The 20839-nt window shown below is 38.8% G+C and overlaps 1 protein-coding gene and 2 long non-coding RNA genes across 5 annotated transcripts in view; 2 read left to right on the top strand and 1 right to left on the bottom strand.

The window, feature by feature from the left end:
* LOC307199326 overlaps window positions 1-17694 on the top strand; it is a 39382-nt gene extending 21688 nt beyond the window's left edge. Inside the window, exons 2-5 of one of the 2 annotated variants that reach the window (XR_013831875.1) lie at window positions 2371-2472; window positions 4440-4526; window positions 11188-11367; window positions 15385-17694. This is a non-coding gene — a long non-coding RNA (uncharacterized lncRNA). Of the gene's footprint in view, window positions 1-2370; window positions 2473-4439; window positions 4527-11187; window positions 11746-15384 lie in introns of those variants that run through there. The other variant, XR_013831876.1, reaches the window with a different exon arrangement.
* LOC307199379 overlaps window positions 1-20839 on the top strand; it is a 180010-nt gene that overhangs the window by 74598 nt on the left and 84573 nt on the right. The window lies entirely within an intron of this gene.
* UBE3C (ubiquitin protein ligase E3C) overlaps window positions 1-20839 on the bottom strand; it is a 61104-nt gene that overhangs the window by 12454 nt on the left and 27811 nt on the right. For both annotated transcript variants that reach the window (XR_013843837.1, XM_079996424.1), the window contains exons 13-18: window positions 19890-20122; window positions 13136-13240; window positions 11758-11845; window positions 10001-10098; window positions 8724-8856; window positions 6932-7179 (exon numbers count right to left, since the gene is read on the bottom strand). Coding sequence is in view for 1 of the 2 variants with exons in the window: in XM_079996424.1 (XP_079852550.1) it covers window positions 6932-7179; window positions 8724-8856; window positions 10001-10098; window positions 11758-11845; window positions 13136-13240; window positions 19890-20122 (905 nt within the window). In the remaining variant the exon portion in view is untranslated. The remainder of the gene's footprint in view (window positions 1-6931; window positions 7180-8723; window positions 8857-10000; window positions 10099-11757; window positions 11846-13135; window positions 13241-19889; window positions 20123-20839) is intronic.

Below are 20839 nucleotides of genomic sequence, written 5' to 3'. Positions count from 1 at the left end.
AGTTTTTAAAATAGGCATCTGCGAAATGTATAGCAGTTCTTTGATAAGTTAGTCACAGTTAAGCTCTTCTCTTTCTACATGGCAAAATATAATAAGCCACACATTACAGCAGGTGCACACATGCCCAGACTTCTGGGGTTTCTTGATCAAGCCAAGCTCGCCTTGGTCCTTCATTTTCAAATTTAAAAATTAAAAATACATCAGGCTTGAGCACTCCATGCTCCTTCTCCCATACAGCCAGGAAGAAAAGTTTGGAAGCTCGTGGTACCGATTTTTCTTAAGCGTGCAAAATGCTGTTAAGCTAAGATGGTTGCTTCTGAACTCATTCTGGCCACATGGGAGAAGAAGCATGCAAGTCTGAGGTCTGCTGAAGCTCAGTCGTGTCTTGCTAAGTTGTGATTTAATGTAGACATGGATAGCTCAGTTGGTTAGACCATGGTGCTGATAACGCCAAGGTTGCAGGTTCGATCCCTGTATGGACCAGCTGGATATTCCTGCTTTGCAGGGGGTTGGACTAGATGATCCTCAGGGTCCCTTCCAACTCTACAGTGCTATGTGCTAAGTGCATCCACTGTATCATTTTACAGACTTTTTATTTTTTCTTAACTATTCCCCTAATATGGCCTCCTTCTGCAGCCACAGCAGCCTAATGTTCAGATTTAATATAAAGCAGAATATTAAGACAAACTTAGTATTTTTACAATTTAAAAATAATACAATACTAAAAAAAAAACATTCTATTTTATTTGTTTGTTAAATCATACTTTTTTGTCCAGTCTCCAACACATTTCCCCTGATGTATTACACTGTTATATCCTTTTACTTAAACACCCATACTTGTATTCAATGGTTGTGCAAGTGGAAAACAGTTTGTGCAGCCAACTTTTCTACTCCCTCCTTCCCCTCCTGCCAGCAGCTCTCTCTACCCCTCAAACCCCTCTCTAGAACCGCAGCCTGAAGGGGAGGGTGTCATATGGCACTGCAGTGAGAAGGAGAATCACCTGAAAGCAGATGGAGGAATCTTGACCCAATGGTGCTCCACTTAATTTCATATGAATTCCATAACAACCACAACCACTTTGCAGTCCCCATATGGCACGGCCCCACTGTTCAGGGGTGGGCGTGGGAACAGAAAAAGACAGTCGCAGAAACTGCCTTCAGCTCAAACAGTCATTGGATACAATCCTCAGTATTTATTTATTTCATTTATTGCTCCTTTCATCAAATTCACGATCCCCTGAATGATTAATTTACTCTTTTACACTGTAATAAACTATTAAAAAGATAAAGGGACCCCTGGCCATTAGGTCCAGTCGTGGCCGACTCTGGGGTTGCGGCGCTCATCTCGCTTTACTGGCTGAGGGTGCCGGCGTACAGCTTCCGGGTCATGTGGCCAGCATGACTAAGCCGCTTCTGGCGAACCAGAGCAGTGCACGGAAACGCCGTTTACCTCCCCGCCAGAGCAGTACCTATTTGTCTACTTGCACTTCGATGTGCTTTCGAACTGCTAGGTTGGCAGGAGCTGGGACCGAGCAATGGGAGCTCACCCCGTCACGGGGATATGAACCGCCGACCTTCTGATCAGCAAGTCCTAGGCTCTGTGGTTTAACCCACAGCGCCACCCGCGTCCCAAGAAACTATTACTCACATATTAAACAGAAAAATAGCTATGTTCTTCTATTATAAGCAGACACACAGGACAACGTTATGGGCCTCTGGTATTTCAATTACACAGATTTGCTGCTAAATATTCTACAATAATCATACTGATTGCTGCTGCTACTTCCCCAGCAGCTTCTGTAGTCATTTTTACAGAGAACCAACTACAAACAGATATGGGAGGACTTGTACTTATCTTCCAAGCAGAAGTTTCAAAGTCGTATTTCACACATCTGCACATCTGTTTCTGTGCACATAACAAGAATCACAAGACTACAATTTCCTATAATGATCCGCATTAAGGAAGCATTTTTGCCACTCTGCACAGATAGCCACAGGCCCTTAAGAGCACAAGTGTCCCAGAATTAGTTTGTTCAAAAGAATTATCCTGTTGCAAGTTCATGAAGATGAGTTCTTAGAATAAAATTACCAGCAAGAAGTATAACTTTTCTTTATGAAGCATTTGTTTAAAAAAAACAAGTGGGCAGAGGTAATTATAATTAATCCATGTGGTGGGAACACGTATTGAGAGGAATCAATATCTTCAAATCAGCAGAGTACTCATTTTCAGTAAGAGTTCAAACATGACAATTTATTCCACTAAATATTCTGAACTTAATTGACTTAAATGGACCTAGGTGTTTCCAAAGGCAAAAGAAGATCAGGATGCCATTACCACATACTTTAACTGTTTATTTATTCCCTGTCTAGGAAGCCTGATTTAGGAGCTATAAAATGCAATCAGTACACAAACCAGAAGCTGGAATCATCTGCTAATGGAACTTTTAATTGAGAAGTGACCACTGACATGAGGTAATTCTTTCCATGTAGAATTGCTTGCAGAGACCTTTGTGCACTTTATCACAGTAAACAATCACTAACATATGCATTAAAGAAAATTTAAATACATTATGACCCAATAAATATCACAATCAATCAATACAATCTTTTCCCTTTCAAAGATTTAGTGTTAAAATACCACACTTTTAGTAGTCCTTTAGTGCTGGACACATATTTATAAATGCTGGTACTAAGTTTAGCCATTTGTAATGAAAAGATAATTGGTTATGTGAAAGGAACTAGTATAGGGAAGACAAACATATTAGTTATGTTAAAACCATTTCAAAAATAAGTTAGGGAATTTTTAAAACCTGCTGAACAACACTGAGTTCCTATACTACTGAATCATTAGCAAATTCATACTATTTTGAAATTATTCAAATACCACATTTATTTGTGCTATTAACATATTGAATAAAAAAGGCCCAAACAACCAAAGTAGAATACCAGGCAGTTTACTTAATGGCCTTTAAAAAAATTATTTTAGGAGACTTAAAAAGATTACAAAAAAAGATTTCTAGTTTTTATTTGACATCTATTTGAGGCGACGATAAAGAAGGATAGAGCCAACCTAGGAGTTCTTCAAAGCATAGAGTAGGCTCAGATGTCTGATCTGCTCCTGTTCCCCTTAGGAGTGTCTAGTTTTCTAGCAAATCACCTGGTCCTTCATCAACTGCATGACATGAAAGTTCAACATGCTTTTCCCATGGTGGAAATGCAGTACTGGAGAAAACCTTCCCTCTAAAATTTGTGTCTGCCATGAAGTTCTTGGAAGTTGAGTAATATTGCCACATACAAAAATGAACCATCTCTGTTCCAAAACACTAGATTAAATTAGGCTTACTCCCAGGTAACTGGAGTTGGGATTGCAGCCATACTTAATCATATGAGTGTCAGGAAAATCATTTTTAAAAACTGGGGGGAAAGCATGCAAGTGAAACAGTTCTGAAACAGTAACTCAACATTTTCAGACACTTGGTTCTGATGTAGTTGCCATCACCTTAAGATATTCCCTGCAGTTTCATAATGTCTCTGTTGCCGTCTGAAAGTTCAACCTGAATTTATTTTCAAAATCTGCTGCCTATTTGATCAATATTAGTCTATCAAAATGTTTTAAACTGATTTATTGAGCCAATGAATCTATTACCTTATATCCTCCATAACTAAAAGTAAGCCTCACTGAACTGAATATGACTTATTTCAAGTAGAAGTGCATAGGACTGTTCTATAAATGTGGTAATCCTAAGTAGTTACAGCTGCAATCCTAACCTTTCTTACCTAGGAGTAAGCCCCACTGAATTCAATAGGACTTGCTTCTTAGTAGACATGGTTAGGACTGTGATATAAAGCATCTATAGTTCAAAGATATTTGGAGGGGGTAATATTCTTTCAAAATTGCAACTACCACAATGAAGAGCTTTTAATGTGTATTATTATAAATTGTCAGGGATATAATACAATTTATTCAACACAGAACTGAAACAATAGAGTTTTAAAAAAATAAAAATGGATATCTTCATGGGTTGAGAAAATCAGATCCATAGTAACTAAGATAACTTATTACAAAAGAATACATATAAGCCATGTTTATGGTAAAATGGGTATTTTTGTAATATTTTAGAACAAGATCAATGATAATGTCCTACCCTATGCTGCTTTCATCCTGCTGTATTAGTATTTCTTTATGCTCTTTATTTTATTTAATAATAAATATTAAATAATTTAATAAAAACATTGAAAATATTTGGGGTAAGAAATATTCAACACTAACTAAAATATACTAGGTGATTACCACTGAATGGCTGGCTACACAGAATATAGGTAAATCATTCAATGTTAATGTATTTGTTTTCTGATAACACTGTCATATAAATAGAGCTCTTAGCAGCAACACTCTGCATTTTTTATTTATACAAATAAGAAATTTCTGTGGATTTCAGATGGCTTCCTTTGTATGGCATGCAGTTTATTTATACAAAGACTAAACAACTGCAGCATTTCCAAAATTATTTGCAAATGGATAAAAGGTAAGCATTTTTATAAAACCGAAGAATTTAATGAAGTCTTTAACTAAAACCACAATACTGGCAGGGACCAAATAGTAAAACCGTGCCTTATCTTGCTACTGAATTCATCAGCTTTCCAAACATGCCAGTTAAAGGGTGTTTCTGCACCTGGGTACAGCTAATTATTAAATAACGTAGTCATTTTGTGCCTTATGTAAACACAGAACACACACACATCAATATTTGACTGCTTTCAAAATGACAAGCAACTGGGTTCCTTCTGATCTCAAAGTATAAGAACAGCCATGCCTCTCAGCTTTTCTCAACCCAAAGTCAAACTTCCCCCACTCCCCTTTTAATACTTTAACAATTAACCTGTTAATATCCAGGTAAAATATAGCAGATTTTGTATTTTAAATGTTGGCGAGGTAAGTTTTCCAGATAATAACAACAACAACAACAATTTATTATTTATACCCAGCCCATCTGGCTGGGCTTCCCCAGCCACTTGGGGCGGCTTCCAAAAAATATATTAAAATACTGTAATACATCAAACATTAAAAGCTTCCCTAAACAGGACTGCCTTCAGATGTCTTCTAAAAGTCTGGTAGTTGTTGTTCTCTTTGACATCTGGTGGGAGGGCGTTTCACAAGGCTGGCTCCACTACCGAGAAGGCCCTCTGCCTGGTTCCCTGTAACTTGGCTTCTCGCAGTGAGGGAACCGCCAGAAGTAGAATGGGTAGAACGATGGGGGTGGAGACGCTCCTTCAGATATACTGAACCAAGGCCGTTTAGGGCTTTAAAGGTCAGCACCAATACTTTGAATTGTGCTCGGAAACGTACTAGGAGCCAATGTAGTTCTTTCAAGACCGGTGTTATGTGGTCTCGGCGGCCGCTCCCAGTCACCAGTCTAGCTGCCGCGTTCTGGATTAGTTGTAGTTTCCGGGTCACCTTCAAAGGTAGCCCTACAAAGAGCGAATTGCAGTAGTCCAAGCGGGAGATAACCAGAGCATGCACCACTCTGGCGAGACAGTCTGCAGGCACGTAGGGTCTCAGCCTGCGTACCAGATGGAGCTGGTAAACAGCTGCCCTGGACACAGATTTGACCTGTGCCTCCATGGACAGCTGCGAGTCCAAAATGACTCCCAGGCTGCGCACCTGGTCCTTCAGGGGCAGTTACCCCATTCAGGACCAGGGAATCCTCCACACCTGCCCGCCTCCTGTCCCCCAAAAACAGTACTTCTGTCTTGTCAGGATTCAACCTCAATCTGTTAGCCGCCATCCAACCTCCAACCGCCTCCAGGCACTCACACAGGACTCCAGGCACTCCCAGGCCTCCAGGCACTCCCAGGTCCAATACATGTCTACTCTAGCAGTTACAAGTAGCTCCGAGATCAGCACAAACTGTTCTCTAGTGTTGTTATGTGGAGCCTTGATATGGCCAGATGGCAAAGGCCATTTCACACACCATGTTGAGACAAATCCAGAGTGTGCAGTCAAGAGTGCTCCAACTCAACAAGGCTCCTGATGACACAAGTTTGCAAAGACACACCTGTGAGGTTCGTGATTTACATGTTTTGATGTACACTTAAAATATCTTAGGTGTACACCGAAAAACAATGTGTGAAATTGTTCTACTGCACCTTCACCCCTCTGTGCAACTGGTGTCACTGTGGGAGCTCAATGAAATGACTGTCAATAATGGAAGTTAAGGGGGGAACTAGAAATCAGGAACAATGGTAATTAATAGAATCCTGTTCTTTCGTTTAACTCAGCACGGCTCAGTGCTGTTGTAGTACCTTAGGTCCTGCTCCATGTATTAGAGACAAGAAAAAAAGTTGCTGGGTTGGGAAGGAAAATGAATCATCTTGGTGGAAACCAAATGCATTTTTCCTGACATTGAAAAACTAAAACTTGACACCATGACCAGGCTTGAGATTCTATGAATGAAACCCTATCAAATCAGAGAGTTCATTATCATATCTATCATTGTCTGCCTGAAACAAAAATTTACCTGACACTAGTGATCATTCAGACTTTATAATCTATAACCTGCTTACGAAGTGTTGTTAATTTTTTGTGTGAAGGCGATTCAACTTGGAAAATGTCTTAGCTAAAAATGGTGCATCTTTTCACTTAAAACAAGGAGCATTAAGAAAGTAACCCCACAAGTAGTAAGAATGTCAAGCATGAAGAATGCAGCTGTGCGCATTTAGCTATCAATATCGTTAAAGCAAATGTAACACATGATCAAAATAAAGAGGCCCTTCTCTTCATAGAATGGGCAAAGAAAATGGATACAAACCTATTAGTGTTTCCCAAGTACTTTCCATTTCTGAACACATTCCATTAAAAAATCCACTTCTATCTCATATACTACACAAGCAGCTCCTATTCATACAAATCTGCAATTTTATTTATTTTTACCTTTCCAAGCATCCTCCCAAGGAAATAGTAGTGCCTTGCATATGACTCTCCAATGAGCATGTGTGCAGCAGGGTTTGGGTAAAGCAGTCCTTCATTGGTGGTCTTAAAAAAACCTTGGTTAGGGTTAAATCCTGATTTAAGCAGTTCATTCAGAAATTCTCTGAATATTCCACCCCCATCAATACCGGCTTCATCTAGACCATGGGCATTAAGTAAATGGACACGAATTCGTTTTTTCAAATCTGGTTCTAGAGAAAGAGAAAACAAGTTATGTAAGAATTTGCAAATGCACAACTCTTTACACATGCATACATTTAAAAACAACTTTATGAAGATATAATAATAATAATAAATTTTATTTATACCCCTCCCTCCCCAGCCAAGACCAGGCTCAGGGCGGCTAACAACCAATAATAGAAACATGTTGATTAAAATACAATTTAAAAAACAAGATTAAAATACAACATTAAAACATTAGGATGCAGCCTCTTCACAGGAGGAGAAAGGAAAAAGAAAGAGGGGAAGGGAATCAAACTGATTCTAAGCCAAAGGCCAGGTGGAACAACTCTGTCTTACAGGCCCTGCGGAAAGAAATCAGATCCCGCAGGGCCCTGGTCTCGTGAGACAGAGTGTTCCACCAGGCCGGAGCCAGTGTTGAGAAGGCCCTGGTTCTGGTTGAGGCTAATCTAACTTCTTTAGGGCCCGGGACCTCTAGGGTGTTGCTGTTTATGGACCTTAAGGTCCTCCGTGGGGCATACCAGGAGAAGTGGTCCCGTAGGTACGAGGGTCCTAGGCTGTGAAGGGCTTTAAAGGTCAAAACCAGCACCTTAAATACCATACAGTGGTGTGCCTAAAGGGTTAATAAAATATGCAATCTAAAAGTTCATGAGCTAAAACTCATCAATATTGTCCCAGTGTAATGGATTCCCTCATGTTGGTTTTTTGTTTTGTTTTTTACAAAAATCCACTAGTGAGTAAAGTAGCCCCTTTAAAACATGTTATGAAGTCTGTTGACCTTATTGACATGTTATAAAACAATTGCAATTCCACTTAAACAAAAATTAAAGGTGCATTTGGTTCAGGCTTTCTTCAGGACAAGTTGTTCTAAATAAGTGATGAGGAACCTGAGCCTCTGTAAGGTGCTGTTAGATAACTCCCATCAGACGACTCCATCTTAAGACTTACAGGGTTTATTTCTGGAACTCAACGACTGAATGAAGCCCCTGTTTTTATTGCTCGCTGAACTTAACATTTCTACAATGGTTCTGTCCTTAATTAGAAAGCAAGTACAGCTTCACCACCAAATCTTCACCTTGAAAGATGAAGCAAAACTGCCTTCTTTTATTCAGATCACGAGCTCTTTCAGCTTACAACAGTCTATCCACCAGTGAGCTATTCACAAATTAAATGTTTGAAATCCTACTGAAAGTATGAATATCCACTCACAACATGTGAAAAAACAGGCAACACATTGAAGAAATCTAGGCAAAAGTAATGTGCAACGGGCTTTTAATTTTTTTTTAAAAAAAAGCTTTTTTAAAATCCCAAAATAGAACACAGCTTCATAAGAGCACGGTGGAGATAGATAGATAGATAGATAGATGATAGATAGATGGAATTCCAAGGTAGAAAATTATTCATCTTCATATGGTGCACTAACCAAATAGGCCCACAATCTGGATGTAAGCTTTTCATGCAAGAAAATAGTATATGGCTCATATTTTTATAGTTCCCAAGGCAAGTGATTTTATTACTATGAACTTATTTTAGCATTAATTTAAAAACACATTACCATTTTCAGGGGAAAGTTTGTCGTACGCATCTTCATAAATATAATTTCTCCTAATAGTGACATTAATTCCATCCAGAAATGGGCCTTCTCCTTGAACCTCTTGTTTGTCAGCATAGATCAGCCTTTGAAATATCTTGTATAAATCGAGTAGTAAAAGGGAGAGAAAAGGTAATCCCATTTAAATATGGATTTTCAATATCCCACATTTTCACAACATTCCAGCTTGCTTTCAAAACTGTGTTTAATGATAATATACTGGAGAGTTTGTTAATGTGTGTAAACTGTTAGTATAGGGAATAGTTAAAAAAGGTATTATGCCTGCATTAAGAAACTTGACGAATGGAAGTTTCAAGTTATAATTCTGTACCACTTGTAAGTCTTGCACCAAAGCGAAACAACACGTTTTCCCTCCATTTATCATTGTCCTTTTGGGAAACAGTGATTTATTTCTCCCATGAAACTATCTTTCATTTCCTTGATAGGACTAGCACACATTGATGGCAGCACAATTCTGGGAATTCAGTTTGCTAATTAGCTGAAAGCTGTAGAGTCAACAAAAGAACCTTAGAAAGTTATTACAGTTTTTTTAAACTAAGAAGATGAAGACAGCCCTTTAAACAATAGGCACTTTGTGGTATACTTCAAAGGGCTGATGATTTTCAAAGTTATAACTAAATTATAGGTCGAGGTCAGGATCCCCCTAGCCCATCCCCCCAAAAAGTACCCCCCCATTCTGAAATATAACAGCGCTTTGGACTTTGTTTCTCTAGTTTTGCCCATCCTCTGCAACCAGAACAACAAATGACTGTTAAACACCAGCAAGGCATACACAGCTGTGATCACATAAGGCAACTTTCCCCAACCCGGTGCCCTGCAGGTGTTTTGGGCTACAATTCCCATCGTCTGTGAGCATTAGGCACACTAATAAAAGCTGTAGTCCAAGACACCTTCATTGCACCAAGTTGGGAGAGGAGGTGCGAAGAATAGCTTTGGCACATCTAGGATTTAAAAAAGAAAATATCACACCACGAGACACATACAAACATCCCCAGCCGCTTTAAGACAGAGGCACTAAAACTGAAGAACCTTTGAACCATGCCACCACTCACTTGTGATTTTAAAATGGCATCTGGAATGATAGGATCACGCAGAAAGATCGCCTATTTCTGTGTTGCAGAACAGGGTCCTTTACAAATCATGTAGCAGGATTCCGTATTTAGCAAATACATTGCTTTATGCTAACTATCAAAAGTACAATACTTAAAGAGATGATGTACCTTTACTCTTTCTTCAAAAGGAACCACAAAAGGTAGCTCAGTCAATATGGCAAGTTGTCGTTCCTCAGACACGGAAAGAGGTGCTGGATCCAACCCCACTTTTTAAATTGAAAGTCAGAGAGGGAGAGAGCTCAGTTTTAGTGCACAATACAATATACTACCTTTCCATTCTTCTCTGGATGGTAAAGACACCACTCCATACAGAGAGCCAAGCTTGCTGATTGTATAAAGCATGTTCAGAAATGAAACTGTAGGAAGTCCCACCAGGTATACAAATGCACACACTTGATTGTATAGCCCTAACTGAGTCCTGGCTATAGTCACTGGAACAGCAGAGGTGTAGTCTGTGTTAAACTCTACTCCTCATATAAATGTTCATGTGGACAAAGGCAAACCAATTTGGTTGGAACTGAAAACTCCTCAAACAAAAAAGTACAAAATTTTAGTTATCTGACTAAATAATGAAAGATCTAGTCCCAAGCACAGGCAGACACTGTCTGCAGGAATGGTAAAAATTCTTGGAAGACTGGGTATGTATGACTTGAGTATTAAAGCAGAAGCAATTCATCATCATCATCATCTGTTTGCAGGGTAGTAGTGACTAGCTGGCCTTTCAGTAGCAAGCATCAGCAGTAACAGATACTATACTTTTGAGCTCCTCAAGCTATTTTTAACTAGAGCTATTAAGAGTGCCTATTTAGTGCAACAGAAACAGAGCTGGGAATTTTTGGCAAATACCAATATTGTAAGCCCTTGGAATGAGTGTTTTCCTAACTTTCAGTAAACAGTTTTAATTACAGTCAACGTATGCTATCTATTAAGCTAAGGGTTAAAAGCATTTTAAAACAAAGTGCATGTACAGCAAAGGTAAACCACTATCTAACTTCAGCAGTTCAATTATTCTGGTCAATTAGTCAATTTTATCTACATTGCCCCATCAACGTTTCCATCTTTAAAGAGAAATATGGGATGGAGTCATCAATACACAAGACATTTAGAACTCAAGAGCTTGCCATTTAAGTAAATGAAAAAGCACAAATAAACATAGCCATATGTGAGTCAGTGGTTCTTTCACACTAATTGATTCTAGCCCATATGGAGTCAAGTGGGATTAAACAAATCATAAACACACTGTTATGTGCCCTTCTTCACACAATCATGTTGATCACATCTTTTTTCATTTCAAGGGCATTCAGTCAAGAAAGGTAGAGGAACAACCTATGGAAGATTAAGCCTTTATTTCATCAAGAAATTAAAGTGAACAGGCAGAGAAAACTGATTTTGGATGCAAATCTATCAGTTGCACAGATAAGAGGACATCAAACACAGTGGAATTTCAAGTACCTACCAAGTGGCCATGTAAAAAGGTACTGGTCTTTAGTGGGTACCATCAATTGTCTAGGTAAAATTTAGCTGTTGGTATATTAACAACTGCTGGCATGAATGTAGGAAAAATCCTACATCATCAAACCAAGGGTTCATCTAGTCCAGCATCCTGTCTAGTTGTCCCACAGTGGCCAACCAGATATTTGGGGAAGCCCCAAAGAGGGCATGAGCACAATGTATTGTTTCCCAGCAACTACAATTCAGAAGCATACTATTGCCAATGAACTGCATTGTGACTGGAGCACAAATTCTCTTAAATGCTGTATCAACAGATTGGGAAAGCTCACATTCCAGAAACAGGCTCTCCATTTATTAAAAGAAAGAAAAGATGCAACATCTTCAGTTTCCGAGGCAAAGCAATATTGTCTTACCATCTAGAGTAGACTGCAGAGGTCCTATTCTTCCCATTCTTCTCACTCTCCATACATGCCTGGCTGATGGTACATAAAGCTGTGTAACCTAGTTGTTTATTAAATGTAATAGTTAAATATTTCATGTCAAAACCTTAAGACAAAAGTATTTCCTGCAGTTTAATCATTATCATTATCAGAAACAGAGTTTCAAATGACATACAGCTCTGTTAGGATACCGCAAACCATGTTCTAGGAAAACAGACACCATGTATTAAAATAACGCTCAACTCAAATAAAACACCGCTCCGAATTCCTAAATTCTGATTAACTCTACCACTGGGCAACAGAGCAAGGCATCACAAGTTTATCAGGGAATATGACAAATATCTTATGTATTAATGCTACAATCCTACACAAAATTATTCCCAAGTATGTACCACTGAACTTAGTGCAACTTTCTTCTTAGTAAACATGCATAGGACATGACAAATATATCACAAATAGAGAACTGAGAACAAGTGACGTAAACATGCCAAATGCTTCAAGGAGTCAGGTTAACACCTGCACACCAGAATTGTACTAAAGTACATATGTGATTATTAATACCAGGAGTTTGATTTTAAAAGGAAACTGAATTAAAATCTGTACTGAATTAAAATCTGTTTGATTTTAAAAGAATGAAAGATTTTATTTAAATGAGTGGAGATAAGATTGTAAACAAGTGGGTAACTTGCTGGGAAAAAATTTTTGTAACAATGTAAGTGGGAGCGGGAGATGTGAGGGAGTCCAAAGAAGTGATGAAATTATGTTATGATATAGGTAATGTCGTTTATTATTTATGCATTTGTATTCAAAAAACAGGTGGCGCTGTGGGTTAAAGCCTCAGCGCCTAGGGCTTGCCGATCGAAAGGTCGGCGGTTCGAATCCCTGCGGCGGGGTGCGCTCCCGCTGCTCGGTCCCAGCGCCTGCCAACCTAGCAGTTCGAAAGCACCTCCGGGTGCAAGTAGATAAATAGGGACCGCTTACCAGCGGGAAGGTAAACGGCGTTTCCGTGTGCGGCTCTGGCTCGCCAGAGCAGCGATGTCACGCTGGCCACGTGACCCGGAAGTGTCTCCGGACAGCGCTGGCCCCTGGCCTCTTAAGTGAGATGGGCGCACAACCCCAGAGTCTGTCAAGACTGGCCCGTACGGGCAGGGGTACCTTTACCTTTACCTTTATTCAAAAAACTTTAATAAAGATGTATTAAAAAAAAAAAACATCAACATCGCTGGATGACCCCTCAGGGGAAAACTGGGTGGTGATGATAAAATTAAAAAAATAAAATCTGTACTGAATTAAAATCTGGTTGATTTTAAAAGAATGAAAGAGTTTTTTAAAACAGCCACATCTGTATTACCTTATCTGCTCTAATGTTCTCCTGTTCTGAAAGCCAGTGGTTTGGTGGACAGAAATTCCTTCTTGTATCTCTAGATTTCAACATTTTCACCAAGTTAGTGATTACCTGGATGGCAGAAATATATCAATATAGATTGTAACTTTGTCCTTTTCAGAATACCACAGACAAAGCAGCAATGTTTTAAAATATACAATGTTACAGTATTTTTGTTCTTAAGAGACATGATTAAGTAATCAAATATTTGGCCGCATTTCATTAGATAAATTACTTAAAATTACTTCTTCATCAAAATAACTGAAATCTCTCAACATGTAAAAAAAAAAAGCATTTCGAGGAAAGTCAAGGAAACAAAATTGTTTTCATTTAACGTAATTTAGAATAGAATACCCAATTGTACCATTTATTAACTTAAATTTACATCCTGCCATTCTCTGGACAGAAAACACACACTAAAAAAATGAATGAATGAATGAATGAATGAATGAATGAATGAATAAAGCATTTAAAAACAAATTTAAAACATAAAAACAACCACATACAATAAAACATCTAACACAGATTTAAGAGCAGATGAAACAAAATTACATGTCTGGATAGGCCAGTTGAAACAGAAAAGTTTTCCGCAAACATCTAAAACAGTACAGTCATGGAGACTGCCCAAAGGACAGGTGCTGCCACATTAAGGGAATTACTCATTGCAAATGTAGACATGGCACAAGTTCCACAGATCAAAGTGATCGCAACAGTATGTACGGGGTAAGGTGATCTATTAAGTAATCTGGTCCCAAACAATTAAGAGCCTTTTGTACCTATAGTAACTCAGCCTAGTAGCCAACAGGTAGCCAGTGCCAATCTTTAAGCAGAAGTATAATATTCTGACAGACTCTCATTCCTGCCAACAATTGCACTGCCTCATTTTGCACTAACTTGTCTAAATAGTGGCTGTATTCGGATATACTGCTAAACCATGGTTCAGCATTATAAGAATGAGCCACAGTAAGCCTCAGCAAAGTATTGCTTCCATTTCAGATTAACTGTCGTTTGTCATGATATCTGAACCCAGATAAACTGTGGTTAATCTTTACTATAGTTTGTTGGAATAGGCCATAGTTAAGATTAACCAGTTTGTACACTTCAGATGTCACAACAAGCGGCAGTTATTTCAAAATGGAACCGAGTATTTCTTAACTCCTCTTTACAAAGGCACCCAAGGAGGAGATGGAAGTGTACAAGACCAAGGCTTGCTGCAGCTCACTGTTGTAAAGGTTTTACATTTGAACAAGCCAGTATCTACTCCTTATGATATAAGGACAAAGTTTCAGGAGGCAGGAGATCTGAGTAAGATACCCACATAGAAGTAGTTGCCCCACAGTTCCAGGCACCACCCAGAGGCAGCTTAAAATGCAAAATAGTTTACAGCTGTAAAAGATAAGGCTTTAGTAATACAGTCTAGGTGTTCATATATACATACAGCTTGTTGGCTCTACAGATACAGATATATACTAGCATAAAATATCTCTGTTGCTCCACCTTCAAGACACAACACAAACTCCAACTCATGGACAGACTGACTGACTAATGAGCTGACATGACTTAAACACTGGGTCATTGCCATAGTAACTAACTGGCTTAGATGACCTTGCCTGTTGATTTATCTCATACATCAGGTGATTTGTGACCATAAAAGAAATTCACACCTAGGTAAATATCCAGTTCCTCCAACAGTTACCAGTGCTAGATCACAGGTGATTATTGGAGGTAGGGAAAAGAATAATGCTAGAAAAGAGATGTTGCATATTCCCTTCCTTGTGATATTCACAAGATCCAAGAATGCATATGATGATCCAAGACCCAGATAATAATTGAACATTTTAAGACACTCATCTTTAATTTATAAGACTAAACAAAATCCCTGCCCTTCCCATTCAGTTATATCAAGTTTGAAAGCAGCACAGTAGATGTATGGCACTATGAGCCAATAGGGGTTTTTTTATTTAAAAAAATGTAATTACTTCAATAATGTCTCAACTGGTGCATTAGTGGGCAGATGCCAAAAGGAGCAAAAGAACTTAATGGACAGTCAAAAAGGTTTCCTTTCCACATACTGAAGATATTTTTTTTAATGACCTGGTTTATTAAGTGAACTTTTTACAGGTTAGAAAACTACTGGTGGGGGGACCATTAGGAGATCTGTATGATTATGCAGAATCTTTTCCACCACTTTTTGCCCTTTGTAAAATTCAATGCAGGTTAGCCAAGTTGGTCACTCAAGCACTGATTCCATTAGGCCCTGATTGCAAACGTCATGAGATATTGCATGTGAAACCTTTCAAGCACTGAGGGAAGTAATCTGAAAGACATTCAAAGAAATTAATCTGAGGCAGAAATAGTCCTTAGGACTACTTCTTCTTTTGAGGGGGTGGGTGACCAATTTCCTACAAGCCTGCTCAGAAACACACCAGAGCGGGGGGGGGGGGGCGGTTTACAAAAGGGAACCACTCTTTATTCTAAAAAGAGGCAAGAACATAAAGAGCCCTGCTGAATCATACCAGAGGCCTATCTATTCTTGTCCAACATCCCTTTTCTCACAATGACCAATTAAAAGCCCATGGGAAGTGCAAAGGCAGGATGAAGAATCAGAATTGTAGAGTTGGAAGGGACCCAACGAATCATCTAGTCCAACCCCCTACTATGCAGCTCTTACTGTCAGAACAGTGTTTGAAACTCCCATTGTTCTAGGAGCATCTTGCCACAGGGAATTTCATTAGCGCGAGCAGTTTCTGAGCTCTGGGCGCAGGACTGTGCCTAAGATTTCAGATTAAAACTGCAGAGTGGAAGGAAAGGAGGCCCTTTTTCTGCCTCCCCACTTCCAGCCACTCTCTGAAGACTGGAGAAGAGACCCTCTTAAGAATATTAGAGGGGTGGGCAGGGGAAGGCCTAGACCATGTGAAAAATGAACATAATATTTTAGCTGCAGTTCCTTCATTTTCAAGCTTTGTATTCTTGTTATTAAAAAGATGTGCCTAGACATTCAGTTGCTGCGCCCATAACCTAGGTTTAAAGTGCCATTTAGCTCTTAGCTTTCATATCTCAGTTTCTAACACTGTCAAAAAGTTAATCCTAACATCTAGGCAAAATTTTCTTGTAATTTGAATCCGTCTGAATTTAGTATTCAGAAGCATGCGGTGTATGATTATAGAAGTAGTGCCTGGCTGTTGATTGCCTTCTCCTCCATTAATTTGTCTCATCCCCTTTTAATGCCACCCATGTTGTCAGCCTGTGGAGTGAATTCCTATGTGCTGCACTTCCTTTTATCTGACCTGAATCTTCTACAAACCAGCTTCATGGGGTGATCTTGGGCCCTAGATCGGGGCCCTATTATATTGGGGTGGGGAGAGACAGGGATAATTCTCTATCCACTTTCTCCATACCATGCCTAATAATTATCTAAATTTCTATCTTGTCCACTCTTTATTCTGAAACTAAAACTAAATGTAACAGTGTAACTTTAAAAATTATTCTCTTAAGTAAGGTTCTGTTGTTTTTACCAATTGTTTTAGGAATCTCTTGAGCTTGGAAAACATTTAGAACTAGAATATGGGGAAAACATTTTGGTTTTTTGATAGAAACAAAACAAATTCATAAACTTGGTTACTTCAATAGGTTTGTATCCAATTTTTCATTAAAAAAATTCTGGGTGGGTGGAAACTAAGGATAAGTCAGGTTTGTCAACAGCAGAAGCATGCAAACAAGGATAAAACTATTTGTTTTGAAGTGGCACCTACAATCCCTCTCTTTCAACTGCCCTTTGGCACCAAAGGAAGAGTAAATTTGTTGCAAACTGGTTCCTTTAAGTAAGAAGTTACTACTGTACATTAGAAGCAGGAATGCACATTGCTTGAGTGAGACACAGATTTCTTCCCTTCTTGGGGCAGATTTCAAAGAGAAGGACTGAACTGTGCATGTATGTCTAGGTAATGGGATTTTTTTTTTTTTTTGTGATGGGTTACTTGATTATCGGTGAGAGCATCACCCACTACAACTTTTGTGCAAAAAATTGAATCTCATGCAAAAATGCAGGACTTGAAACCTTTAATCCTACAGATTATATTCTACAAATATCATTCAATTTGTTTACCATAGACTCCTACATTCACAGAACATGATAGAAGTGAAATTATAATGGGTTGGGTCTATGTTATATCTGACATATAGATCATAGAGTTGGAAGGGAAGCCAAGGACCATCTAATCCAACCTCCTTAAATGCAGGAATACACAGCTGTCACATACAGGGATCTAACCTGCAACCTTGGCGTTATCAGCACTCTGCTTTAACCAGCTGAGATTCTATCATTTTTGTGTTGGGCAAAAGGGATGGGAAACCTGTAGCCCTCCAGATGTTGGACTCAATCTCCCATCAGCCATGGGGTATGTTCAGGGATGATGGGAGTCAGATCTGGAGGGCCACATGTTTCCATTCCTTGGCCACAGAGGTGTATCTTGTGCAGTTCTATTTTTAAAGGCACAGAATACACACAGATTAAGAGAAATGCATTATATGTACCGTATTTTTCGCTCCATAAGACGCACCTAGTTTTTGGAGGAGGAAAACAAGAAAAAAATATTCTGAATCTCAGAAGCCAGAATAACAAGAGGGATCGCTGCGCAGCGAAAGCAGCCATCCCTCTTGCTGTTCTGGCTTCTGTGATAGCTGCGCAGCCTGCATTCGCTCCATAAGACGCACACACATTTCCCCTTACTTTTTAGGATGGAGAGCTTATAGAGCAAAAAATACGGTATTTCTTCTCTGGTGAACATTATTCTGCAACTTGCTTTTCTTTGCACAATTATTAATTATCAAGACCCCCTGGAATCTTTCCAAATTTTAACAACTCTACATAAGCGTTAAAACAGTTCTTTTTGTAGATTTCAACACCAGATAGTTTGCTAAATGGATGCAATGATGCACAGCGCAAGGACATGGCATGATTTCATAACATACAAAAACATATGTTGGGCCTCTCTGCCCAGCTTAACAAACTGAGCATGTAACAGGATAATGAAAGGACATCTAATTAAATAAAATTGTGCAAACAGATATTAGATCAATCTGCAAAATTCTAACTTTAGTGATGCATTAGGACCGTATTCAACACAATCAAAACATTATCAGTTACTCTCATCACTGGTAATGTCCGTAATGTTCATGCTCGTAAGTGAAATGTGTTGTAAAAATCGGGCAAAATGGGCGGGATAGAGGCTATTGTAGACTTGTAGAATGAATAAGCATTCCTTAATTAGCCCATCAGGTTAAGTGCAAGCATTAATGGGCCTTTCCTAAAGTCTAGCATGACATCTTTCTCCAAACATGGCCAAGAAGAAAGTTCCATTAGCAATATTAATACAAGCTTAGTTGATCATTTTCATTCAATTAACTTCTTTCAATTAAATAGATAGCTTGACAAAAGCAGTGATAAAAGACCTGAAGGGACGGCTGATGACTCGAACTGAACATTAGTGTGTGAGAGGTCGCCAGTATTAAACCGACTGTAAATCTAGCATTCAATTTGGAAAATGCATTTCTTCTGCTTCCACTCCTTTAATGAGTAATTTTAGCTGACTATATGTGTTTGCTGCAGAAATTTCATGGCAAGTCAAGCACTTTCTTGCACAACCGTTATATTCTCGATTCCTAACCCACCTCCTTAGTGTTGTTCAACCTTGGGTTGCCAAAAAGAAAGAAAAAATAGACTGGGTAGAAGACTATTCATTTCGTCTCCCTGAAACACTGCAACTGGTGTGCGAACAAAGTCTTAGTTTGCTGCACCCATAGGTGGTTGATATCCACACAACAGCTTTTCAGCCAGGCTCTGCAATGTGTACGGTACTCGAAAAGGAGCTTAAGATCATACAGAAACCCCCCAAAAACAGTACATGAAGTATGGACCATGGGCATAGCTCCAAGATTGTTTGTCTCAACAGAGAAAAAAACAAAAATAGGGGAAAACTGAAGAATGTATTATTAGCACTACTGATTCACTAACAAAGGGTTGCCAACCAGGTGTCCTCCAGATGTTCTTAGACTACAGCTATCATCAGCCCAGCCAACCACAGTCCAGCAACAGCTGGAATGTCCCATGTTCCCCACCCTTGTGTTAACAGAATAGTTTCTTTTAAAAATAAAATAAAAAGCCAACTTATGTTATCTATTTTTGTAAAAGACCCATCTCTAAAGCCCTACTCAGTTTGGTCTTTTTTACTGCATTGTTCCAAACTGTCTGAAAGCAGAGCAATAAGCTCTAAACATGCCTATATCCATAGGACAATGGTGACCCTAGGATACTCATTATTTATGGATATGCAACATCTGCAAGAACTGACAGCTAAACATCAGTAGCTGAATCAGAAACGAATGTAGCACCCATTTTCTACATCACTTCTCCTTTCTGCATCTAAGCTCCTCAAGAAAACTACTTGTTCCAAGATATAACGGCATTTTTAACAATTCTAAGATCCCACTTAAATTCAATTAGATTAAAAATATACTGCCAGAAATACTATTTTACAATAGCATTAACAATCAGGAGAAACATACTCTATAAAAAACCCTTTAATTAAAAAACTAATCTCTCTTACTGTCTTTGTAATTAAATCAGGTGCTAACTCCATATGTAGACATCATCACCTGTGTTATCTCCATGTTTAAAGTGCATGAAAAGGGAAGTTCTATATATAAATGAAAACTACTGTACCTTAAAGAGCTGAATCCACCGTTTCTGTTCTGTTTGGATGCACTGTTGCATTTCTGTATTTGTGGTGACTCCAACACTTCTAAATGCTGCAATGTATTCTTCACGAACTTCTGGTTTGGTTTCAGGATATGCCAATTTAATGATTCCTAAGCAAGCATCTCGAAGGCAGCGTGATAATATTACCAGTTCTTCTAATGTAAAAGGCATCATCGATGACTGCCTTGGACCTACAACTAGACAATACATAACTAGAAGTTATTTCTCTGGACCCAAAGTACAAGACAGAACTGGAGAAGATATTTTGGATCTATGCTAATATCTCTGGTTAGAATTATGCCTCTTTGCTTTCAATGTAGCTAAGAGTTAGCTACATTTCTAATATAGAAGAATAAGTACATGGCTTGGGTTTTAACATTTTTGCATGCCAATTTTATACAAGCAGTGCAAACCTTCCCTGTTGTTTTATCTATGACAATTTAGCACCAATTTCAAAACTCAAGTTTGGCACTTTGTTTTTAACCAGATCCATACAACTTCTAACCCAAACAGCCCAACACAGCCTACAAACCATGTAGGGAAGCACCAGAATGCTCCTTTTTACTGCCTGGCTGCTTTCAATTGCCAAAATAAAGGATGGTTAAGCACCCTGCAGACGACTATTGTGTATCCAATGGGTTCTGTCCAGCTTGAAAGTCGTAAGTTGCTACAGGCCTGAATAAAACCACAGCAAATTCAGCATCATTTCCCCTCCACTCCTGAGAGATATTAAAGGGCAGGGACAGACAAACAACAGGAGAATATTTCAAAATTATGGTATAATTATAGCAACAACAAAACAATGAGACAACCAACAGTTACTCAGTTTTGCAGAATTTTGGGAAATACTGTACACTTCCAGCCCGGGTGTGTGTGGATAATACACATACACACACACGACCATGTGTTTATAA

This window comes from Podarcis cretensis (assembly GCF_951804945.1).
Source record: "Podarcis cretensis genome assembly, chromosome: 12".
In the NCBI taxonomy this organism is placed as follows: domain Eukaryota; kingdom Metazoa; phylum Chordata; class Lepidosauria; order Squamata; family Lacertidae; genus Podarcis; species Podarcis cretensis.
This window is presented reverse-complemented; position numbering and strand designations above follow the sequence as displayed.